Source organism: Salvia hispanica, chromosome 2, assembly GCF_029641045.1.
Source record: "Salvia hispanica isolate PSC_SH4W2 chromosome 2, Shi_PSC_v1, whole genome shotgun sequence".
Lineage (NCBI taxonomy): Eukaryota > Viridiplantae > Streptophyta > Magnoliopsida > Lamiales > Lamiaceae > Salvia > Salvia hispanica.
In genome coordinates, this window is record NC_142693.1 from 29716229 (window position 1) to 29726766 (window position 10538).

Sequence of the window (10538 nt, forward strand, 5' to 3'; positions counted from 1 at the left end):
CTAAAAAATGATTTTTAAATGGTAGTGTGAATCAGCAATGTTTGATCCTTATGACCTTATTCTTGATCCAATGTGGAGTAGGGCTAGTTCGTTGAACCCTACGTGACTCGTTTAGGAATGACCAGTCACGGGTTAGTTCTTTATTGCAAGAGGAATTGTAACGAATCTGGTGATTTGGAGCTACGAAGGTCTAGTCAGGGTACACAAATCCCTTTGAATTCGAATTCAAAGGTATTCTTTATTTTGGTTTTGAATTCTAATTAAGAACTAATATGTCTAAGGTTCGAGCCCATCTATCTCCAACTCGTGATACAGCATATAAAAGCCATATAATAGAACTCGATTTCTTGTTTTGATTGTTAGATCTATCATTCATGTGTACATGTTGATACGATGCATCCATTAAGAGATCCCACAATTCGTCGGAGGCTGGAATCCTTTCATCCAACAATGATCCATTTATCCATGTGGTGGCTTTGTTTTGGACTGAATTTTTTCCCAATCTGGAACTACTAAAAAGCCTATAACTTCTTGTCAATCAAGCACGCTTTGAGCATCCTCAAATAGTAAAAGAGGAGTTTACCTCAAATAGTCAAAAGTCAGTTAAAAAAGTTGATAGCTGTGTTATATATGGAGCTTGACAGCTACAGCTCAGCTGTACCTTTTTGTATGAAAACGTTGCAGATAAGGCAATAATTGTTTAGGTTATTAATATTGCCACGGCTAATTTTCTATTGCCAAACAGAAACTACTCCTATATTAACTTCTTTCTTTGCCCTGTTGCAATTTCCACTATAAGAACCTTTTCTATCTAAAATGAGATAACGAATTTCCATATGAATACAGGATGAAGGAAGAATTATTTTTCAAAGTAAAATTATAATTTTATATTGTAATTAAAAAAACTAAAATGACCCTTATCTTGAGAATCGTACAAATCAAGAGGTGGTTGTAGCGTGTCGATCGACCCTAAAAGAATGTTAAACTCTCGGGGTGATCTGGGGGCAGTTGCCCTATCCAGGGGTAGCCCCTTCAATTTATCATTGTTCATTGGTATTAAAATCAGACTACCCACTTAAATGAAAGTATCTTTCATTCAGTCAAATATGAATTACAAAGTAGGAAAATATTCAAACAATTTTTTTTTAAATGTAGTATGTGTTGTGCAATAAATTCTTCCATGTTGTGTCTTATGAATTTGTTATCACGTAATGCTCAACTCTAATAAAACTTACTCCCATCAACGAAAATTGTTCTATTCTTATTAATACTCTACTGAAATTAGTTTTGTATCATCAGTTTTGTCTTAGATTGGTCTAATTTTTACTAATAATAATTGAATCTCTTTTTTTTTTTTGTATATTTCTCTTACCAAATTTATTTTTCACGAACAAAAATAAGTAAACAAGACAAATCCAACAAACAAAATATGTGAAGTTATTGGGTGTGGCGTTAGTAAAAATTGGTATGGATTGGGCACCCACCAATTATTACAAATTTACAATGGATATAAATTTATTAATTCCAAGAGGAAGAGCTTCGCTGTCCGGTCCACATCGTTAATCCACACCGACACACACACCACACTGCACTTAAATTCCACCAACAACGCTTCTGCTGTGGTGGTTTCTCCTTCAACACCAGGGGGAATTTTCTCCACCAATCGCTTCTCCAAGGTTTGATCTTTTTCCCCAACGTGATATGGGTTTCTGCTGGAATTCACATTTGATGCGATTCATAGCTTGTTCAAGAGTTTTTTGCTGTCAATTTTATGATATTTACCAATGTGAATGTTTGATACGAGCCGTTTGTTGAAGGAGCTGATTTATAGTGATTGCTGTTATGGGGTTGCTTTATTTTTTTGTTTTTTTGTCGTTTTGTATGTAAATATATATTCTCGCTGATTGAATTGTGGAAGGGTGTGTTTTAATGCATCCGTTTTTGCTGTGTTTTTTTGGATCTGATATAAATTTGGAGTCTTTGAGTGACTAAATGGTGTTTTGCTGTGAATGAGGTTATAATTGGATAGTGTGCCATTTGCTTGATCAATTTTTTCTAGGACGTGTCTGTCATATTCATGAATTAGGTTGTGGTAAGTCGGTCTTTTGTGTATTACTATCATGTTGATCATGAGTGAGTAAGATCTTGAGGTATTAATCTAACCCGCAAAGGACGTAGCAAAGAGGTTTACAACCGTGATCTCTCCGCTATTTCTGATCGAATTAAGTTCACGCGTTAGTCTCATGGAGGTTTAGGCCGTGCCACACAAGAAATGTTGGTTTTCACTTAAACGGCTTCGCTCAATTTCACTTTACTTATAAGTTAGTGTAGCGAAATTCGACAAGAAACTGAGAGGGAAAGTTCATTTGTGTACTTTAGAGTGGAAGCTGGTTGTTTTTTGGTATAACTTTCCATATATTTTTTGGAATATAACATTTGGATGCAGAGTTAGATCTTTATGATTTCCATTAAACTATTGTAGATGGATGGACCCCATGCACAACTATGATACGTTTGCAGAAATTGTATCTAGTTATCCTCTAGAAATTCTTTGTTTTTGTCACGAAATCAAGGTATCCAACTTTGGTATAGCTGGAAAAATTGTTTCTTTCTTCAGCTAAAGTTTTAGACGTTTTCTCTTGTGTTCCTAGCTACTGTGTTGATCACATGGCGGTGGCGCATATGTTGATATCCGACTTCCCAACTACTACATCTTTAAATGTTTTGATCTCTCTCTTTCCAACTCTTTTGATTTTGTTTCTTTCTTCTTTGCACTTGTTACCTTCGTGTTTATTTTACCGATGTCAATATAGAGTTTCCTTTGAGCTGCATAAACAGAGAAAGGGTTAAGGACGAAGATTTATAACTTTTCTTTTGCAGGATTCTTAGAACACCGTAGCTAAGATGAAGGCACTTATTCTTGTTGGAGGGTTTGGAACCAGATTGAGGCCGTTGACACTCAGCGTGCCAAAGCCACTTGTTGATTTTGGCAACAAGCCCATGATTTTGCATCAGGTATGTTATATTCTTAATTATGTTAGCTTGCAATCATGTCGTATGTTGATTCTTGACTGCATCAGGGACCAAGATATATATCTATTTTCTTCTATATATGCTCTGACGATAATATTTAACAACGAATCAGATAGAAGCCCTCAAGGCTATTGGGGTTACTGAAGTGGTCTTGGCAATCAATTATCAGCCAGAGGTAACCTGTTGGTCGACTCCCAGTTTCTACAATTGTAAAATTTTCATATTGAAAATCTAGTTTTAAGTGGATTATCGTTGCTAAAAATGGACCTTTTCAGGTTATGATGAACTTCTTGAAGGATTTCGAGGCAAAGCTCGGGATAAAGATTACATGCTCCCAAGAGACCGAGCCTCTCGGTACTGCTGGTCCCCTTGCTTTAGCTAGGGACAAACTTATTGATGATTCTGGCGAGCCATTTTTCGTACTTAACAGTGATGTCATCAGTGAATACCCGCTAAAAGACATGATCGAATTCCACAAAGCCCACGGAGGAGAGGCTTCTATCATGGTGACCAAGGTAGTATCTCGATACTCCAGTCGCATTATTTCTCGGATCTGTGTGTGACAAAAATTAATTTAAATAGTCAATATAGGTGGACGAGCCTTCAAAATATGGCGTTGTCATTATGGAAGAGTCGACCGGACAGGTTGAGAGGTTTGTCGAGAAGCCAAAGATATTCGTTGGTAACAAGATCAATGCTGGCATCTATCTGCTCAACCCCTCAGTTCTGGACCGTATTGAGCTACGGCCCACCTCCATCGAAAAAGAGGTGTTCCCGAAAATCGCAGCCGAGAAAAAGCTGTATGCGATGGTGCTGTCAGGGTTCTGGATGGACATCGGGCAGCCAAAGGACTACATCACCGGCCTGAGACTTTACTTAGACTCCTTGCGGAAGCAGTCGTCTCCGCTGCTGGCCTCTGGCACTAATATAATCGGCAACGTCTTGGTGGACGAAACTGCCAAAATCGGCGAGGGATGCTTGATCGGGCCTGATGTTGCAATTGGTCCCGGCTGCGTTGTCGAGTCGGGCGTGAGGCTGTCTCGCTGCACAGTCATGCGGGGAGTCCGGATCAAGAAACACGCTTGCGTTTCGGGCAGTATCATTGGCTGGCACTCCACTGTCGGTCAGTGGGCCCGTGCGGAGAACATGACCATCCTAGGCGAAGATGTCCACGTCGGGGATGAGGTCTACAGCAACGGCGGCGTGGTCTTGCCTCACAAGGAGATCAAGTCCAGCATCCTGAAACCAGAGATTGTGATGTGAGGTCTGTTCAATTACCAAATCTTGTTTGCTAAGCTATACTATGTCTGAAATATGTAATGGTTTGTGATTTGTTCTAGTGCTTCTTCTATTCTTGATTTTGATTTTTAATTTAACCAACTGTAAAAGTCAGTCCTTGCCTTAGTTTCTCCCTTTCTCTTGGCTTGAACAGACATCTCTATTTGTGTGTTAATTATGTGATGTGATCTTGTAAATAGAAATAAATTTAAATTAAGCATTGTTTCTTGGTGACTTTTTTGTGGATGTATTGTATAAGGATGATGAATACTACTGTTTTGGATGTGTAATCTCTTCAAATTTAGATTGCAGAATTTTTTGTATAGAACCCTCTAAAGTCAGTTTGTCAGTTTTTTAGCTAGTGTTGTATTTATTTTCTTTGGAGAATGATCTTGTACTATACCTTGTTTTGCATCTCAATATTCAATAGTATCAAAATGATACTTTTATTTTTTTTATATGAATTAATTATTAACAATTAAATGGATAGGATCCAATTTTGGGTTGGGTTTGGATTTTGTGGCAGCTAATCTTTTCACATACCTAATTTCTTTCATCAATTTTATATAGGAAAGGTCCAAATCAATTTCTTTCATCCAACTTTCTAACGTAGAAAATCCTGCAAAATAACACCTTAGGCGACATGGATTCAATTTTTTTTTTTTCAAAGAAGATACGTCTTGGGCTAATTATTTCAATTGTCCTTTAGCAGATCATTATATTATAAATCATGATTGATTGTTTAAATTGATATATAATCCATCGCTTATTATATTATGTACACTTTATAATATTTTCCAACTGTATATAAAATGGACGAAAAATTGACATAAACATAAAGTAGCATTCATGTTTTTGTATGAAAATGATTTGATATTAGCTGAAATTATTGCGTTGCACAGCTAAAAAGATCAAAAATCTTTGGACAATTTACATGTCAGCGACATCATTGATAGTATATTAAACTTTGAAATAATTTTGGAAAATCCAAAATTTCAAAATGAATTAATATATGCAAGACAGTTAACCAGAAACCAGAATCCTTACAAAGTTCCAACCAAATTTGTAGCATTTGAGAATATACAGACACCAGTGCTTACAATATATGAATACACCAGCAACCAACTACCGCATACTAAACTGTGGAAAAAACGTTTACAAGGCTCGTAAGTCCAGTTCTGTACTCAAACATAGGAAAACACGATAAAGTACAAGTTAGGGGAAAAACCACATCTTGATGAAGATTGACAAACCCATTTGCAGTACGAATGCTGAGACGACCACAATCATAGTATCTGCAGTTTGTACATAATTCTTGAGGTTCAAACTGACAAAGCTGGCTGATGCAGCACCAGCAACCAATATGATAACCCACCGAAGAAATTCAAGGGGAATCAGCAACAGAAACTGGACAGGCAATGAAAATCAAGCATCAGATATTGCGCACGGAAAAAACTAGGGAAAGACTGTTGATGAGAAGCAAAATGCAGCCAATAGAACGTCTCGACTCTCAAGCAGCACAAGCTTCTGTCATCCTCGTCTAACAGGTATTTAAAAACATATAATGTCATTTTCATGATGAAATTAATCCAAGTGTTCAATCAAATCCATCTTCATCAAGCAGTGAGGCTCAAAAGGCATTCATTCCCCAAGTGAAGAAAAGAGAAAGAATAGGGGAAAAGAGAAAAGAGGTACTTCATGTAATAAGACTATTAGAGCAATTACAAGTTCACAAAACATTAGCATTAACTGAATTTTTTTGTTTAGTATTAGTAGACACTAAGAATTAAAAACTGTTGTGAAGGGTTGCAAACAGCATTATAGGGAAATAAACAATTGTTAGAACTTGAACACCAAAAAATGGAGGTGAATGGGAAAAAAGATACTTACAGAAATCAAGATGAAAATGAAAAGGGAATATCCCCACAAGCACCAAAAGCGTACGAGGCTGACACTTGCACCCAAGTACTGAAGCAAAAAGTAATATCCCAGCGGAACTATGAGCGCATATCCATAAATGGAGCCTGCTGCGACATTTACATAGTTGACATCAAATGTCCATGTGATATTTGGGTTGCCTTTGCTGTTCATTAAGTAGGTGGCACAATTTCCAAGCGAGGCAATCACAAAAACCAATGTAGTAGAGATCCAGACAAGCCCATAGCTGAAAATAGAAAGAAATGAGCAATGTCATGGGGAGCCGCAAAAATAATCAAGTCACATCATTTCTGTTTATGAATTCAGATTTTGAGAAGAAATATATTTTTCAAGCAAACCCCTTCCTAATAAAAATTGCAACCACAAAGGCAACGGTCGGTACGGCAAGTAGTTGATACAATATCCAACAATTTCATGGATTGTTCGTCATCAAACTTACAGGTCTGGGTTTGCATCAATCTTGTTGACAAAGTCTCCGGTTGTAGGATACAAAGAACTTATCAATCTGTTCAAAACAATGTCGGTGTCTACATTAAAATATTGTGTGTATGAAGAGATGCTGAATAGTCCCTTCCAGTTGTTTGTTGGCTGTAGACCACCATCATCTGAGAACATACACATATTTAGCTAACTTGAGAACCTAGAATGATTAAGTAGTTTCAAATGTAAACTGAAGAAATAATTCTTTTAACAAATAGGGGGACAGAAAGCAATTCACGCTGTATGTACAAGGGTATATTAACTAATGAGCATGGTATTTGTCATGGTAAAACATGATTATTCGAGCTACTTTCAAGTGACAACATTTGATTGTGATATTGACTCGTCAGCACTAATAAGCATGTCATGCCAATTTTTGAATTCTCATTTCCTCATATGCATTATCTCATTACATTTCAAGGGGGGCATTGGCATGGTTTAATGGCCACAGCTCACAGCTCAATCTGAAAGTTGTCACTTTTTGTGCAAAATCCCGAAATCACAGTACTTTAGCAAGCTGCACAAACTAGACTAGAGTTGAAACTAAAATTTTCTCTATGAATTCCAGTAAATGATTATCTCCATTAACCTCCCAAAGAATAGTAATGTTTCAATGCTCAACCTAAAGGATCATGCAAAAGTTGAATAAACCATCGAAATTAAAGATCAGAATGATTTATTACCAACATCATCCCATTCCTACACGCAACAATTGATGGCAATTTCTCTTGAATGGAAGTCTAATTTTCCATCTAGAAATCATGGGTTCCGATGGAGTAGAGCTTCTTACATGTAGAATCAATGGCTATACTGCTCCAACTAGCTTCCTAGTGTCCTATCTAATTCTTCAACAGTAATAGGCTGATAGCTACATTCGTTTCAGATATTCTAGGATTTCGTTAGTTGGAAATGGTGATTCTTCTCATGCAGCAACAATCGAGAAACAAGCAAAAGAAAAACTAAGGTTTTCTAGTTGACAAGGCATAACTAATACTCGAATAGGGAAAAGAACTATTTTTTGAACAATACAATCACAGGATGCAATAGTAAAGTACTCCATGATCCCTGCAAACTAAACAATTCACATAAATAAAGGATTCTATTACTTACCAGCATTACCGCTGGGACCGCCTATTGTTTGGTAGCCCTGACCATTATTAGTATTGGGGGGAAATATTTGCAAGTTTGCTCCTGGAACTACATGAAATTCAGAGTCAGTGTGAATGAAATTAGCGAATACAAATGAAACTTCTAAAAGATCTTGTACCTTCTGGCGGGTTAGCGGGTTTCTTATCTTCACTAATAACAGCCTGTGCATATCCAGACACATCATAAAACAAATCAATAAATTCATATTCACAATCAGATTATATCTTGGCTAGGAGCCATTTATATCTATTCTTCAAAAATATGTAACTTAATCTTAATGGAATAACAAATTGACAATCAAACCCATGCCTAAAAGCTTAGGTCAAAATGTAGCCACCGTAAACAGGAAAAGAGTAACTCAAACCTCAATTCAGTCATTAAGACCTATTACAGTATACACAAAGAAGCTAACATTCTATCATCCCCGAAGACTTGGAAAAAATAAAACAGAGAAAAGGGAAACCCTCACAAATGAAAAACGTGATAGAATAGGAAACCCACTTAACTTAATGCTCAAATTCCTGGAGAATCTTCCTTCCAGACCTCAAATTCATGCTAAAACAATTCTCTATTGCAAATATCACAATGTGATAACTAAAACACAAAACTGATCCAAGCAATAATCCCCGCCCTAAAAAAGTACTCCAAAAGGCACAATTACAAAAACATGCAGATGCAATTTTCGGCCTATACAGAGAACTAGCTATGGGATTTCGATCATCGTACCGGCACGGATCCAACAAAGTGGCTGCTGGGGATGTTGGTGAAGGATTCGTCCATTGATTCGAGCAGCTCAGCAGAAAAGAGAGAACTTCGTGATAATTTTCATGTTATATTGGGTTGATTGTTGAATTATGAAGAAAAGTTGGGGCGAAATTTTGAACCCAAGTTTGTTATTCGGTGTTAGGCCGGGCTGCCCCGACCCGAAAATTTAGCTATTTTATAGTATTTTTTCAAGAAAAAATCAAATTATTTGTATCTCATATAAAGATTTTATTACTCTGTCTCACTGTATCCTAGTATTATAAATTTCACTAATATTATTTTTTAAATGACGACTACTAAATTTAAAAATTATACACTTGCTAATTATGGATTAATCAACCCTAATAATTAATAATTAGTTTATAACATGTCAATTATATATAAATAGTTTATAAATCTTTATTTGAGTGGTTAGCACTAACTAATTCTTTTAAAATTAAATTGAAATACAAGAGTTTGAAATTGATGAAAAAAATCGATAGTGAGATATGGTATACTACAAAATTAGATACTCAAATTTGATATTCGGAATTTCTGAGTGTACTATGATACAATCTTTAAATTTAATATCGCAATTACTCGGGAATGATAAAATAAGACAAAAAGATGTGTTCTAAGAGCATTCCCAATGGAGGTGGCGAATTCTCGGCGATAAATCGCCGGTTATCGCCGAATTATCGCCGGCCATTGTGGCGAAGTCGGCGATAATTCGGCGATAATGTTGCCGTTGCTTCGCCGAGTGGCGTTCTAACGCCGGATTATCGCCGAGCGATCGCCGGCCACTGTGGCGACGCTCGGCGATAATCGGCGATAATTAAAATTTTTTTTTTTTTTTTTTGAACCCAACGGCTATTTTACATTCCACCCCTATAAATATTTCCTCCACTTCCTCCATTCATCACCCACAATCTTCATTCTCTCCATTTTCAATCTCTTCTCCCAATCTTCAATTTTCATCAAAATTATGAGCTTTTGGAAGAAAAGTTCCCGATCGGGTAAGGATAAGGGTAAGGGGAAAGAGTCGAGTTCACAAATTCCCAACACGGATGAAGCAAACGAGCAGTGGATGCAGTCGTTGTTGGCGATGGGTTCTCCTCCCGGCCAACTTCCATACGGGGGTCCGTCTCCTTTGCAGACTCCTCCGGCGCGGAGACTTTCTCCGTACTTCAACTCTGCCGGCAGAATGCCCTTTCCAGCCGACGATGTGTATCGGCCCCAGTTCGACACCCCCGGATCAACCCCAGGCGACCAAGAATCTCAGGCCGCGACACTGAGCGCGGAGGACTTCGAGGTGGAAGAAACGCCCACCGAGCCGCCTTCTAGGAGCGGGAGGGGGAAGGCGCCGGCGTCGTCGGCTGCGACTGATACGGGTTCCGATGAGAGGCCGAAGCGGGTAAGGACTACTTACACTCTGCAAGAGTCCGAGCTGATAGCCGACTGCTGGGCGGACACGTCACAGGACGCGGAGCGCAGCAACTACCAGACTGAGATCATATTCTGGGAGCGGATTGCCGCGAAGTACAGGAGCCACAAGACTGCCTCAATGAAGGACCATGGCAGCGAGGCGATCCGTCGGCATTGGGAGCGCCTCATGAGGGACTGCGGGCACTTCAACGGTATTTATTCTAACTTGATGACTCACATGACGAGTGGCCAGAACGAGCACATGGTCCGAGATGAGGCCATCCGGATGTATAGTAGCCAGTACTTGTCGACGAAGGGCTTCAAGTATTGGAACATCTACGATAAGCTGAAGGATCTCCCCAAATTCCGGACGGGAATGCACGACGCGCTGCACGGGAAATCGGTGCGCTCGCGACTTAGCGTTTCGGAGAGCGAGGGGAGCGCGGCCCACATCGACTTGAGTGGGGATGGTCCGCACGAGCGCCCGGAGG

General features: G+C 38.5%; 2 protein-coding genes across 2 annotated transcripts; one reads left to right on the top strand and one right to left on the bottom strand.

Moving 5' to 3' along the window:
* Positions 1 to 1516: 1516 nt before the first annotated feature.
* Positions 1517 to 4545, top strand: LOC125201297 (mannose-1-phosphate guanylyltransferase 1-like). The gene is made up of 5 exons (XM_048099355.2): positions 1517 to 1676; positions 2881 to 3015; positions 3146 to 3208; positions 3309 to 3548; positions 3625 to 4545. Exons 2-5 carry the CDS (start codon positions 2905 to 2907, stop codon positions 4294 to 4296), a joined length of 1086 nt encoding a protein of 361 aa, XP_047955312.1. The 5' UTR covers positions 1517 to 1676; positions 2881 to 2904; the 3' UTR covers positions 4297 to 4545.
* A 789-nt stretch (positions 4546 to 5334) lies between these two features.
* Positions 5335 to 8741, bottom strand: LOC125203966 (Integral membrane Yip1 family protein). Its single transcript, XM_048102499.2, has 6 exons — positions 8605 to 8741; positions 7997 to 8039; positions 7840 to 7926; positions 6689 to 6854; positions 6202 to 6475; positions 5335 to 5718 (listed from the first exon to the last, which is right to left on the bottom strand). The coding sequence occupies exons 1-6, from the start codon at positions 8656 to 8658 to the stop codon at positions 5527 to 5529; spliced, it is 816 nt and encodes a 271-aa protein (XP_047958456.1). The 5' UTR covers positions 8659 to 8741; the 3' UTR covers positions 5335 to 5526.
* Positions 8742 to 10538: the final 1797 nt, after the last annotated feature.

Coding starts and splice junctions, on each gene's coding strand:
- LOC125203966 (XM_048102499.2), bottom strand. CDS start 8,658: ATGGACGAATCCTTCACCAACATCCCCAGCAGCCACTTTGTTGGATCC. Junction 6,855..7,839: donor CGGTCCCAGCGGTAATGCTG/GTAAGTAATAGA, acceptor GTATGTTCTCAG/ATGATGGTGGTCTACAGCCA. Junction 5,719..6,201: donor TCATTTTCATCTTGATTTCT/GTAAGTATCTTT, acceptor TTGCCTGTCCAG/TTTCTGTTGCTGATTCCCCT.
- LOC125201297 (XM_048099355.2), top strand. CDS start 2,905: ATGAAGGCACTTATTCTTGTTGGAGGGTTTGGAACCAGATTGAGGCCG. Junction 3,209..3,308: donor CAATCAATTATCAGCCAGAG/GTAACCTGTTGG, acceptor GGACCTTTTCAG/GTTATGATGAACTTCTTGAA. Junction 3,549..3,624: donor CTTCTATCATGGTGACCAAG/GTAGTATCTCGA, acceptor TAGTCAATATAG/GTGGACGAGCCTTCAAAATA.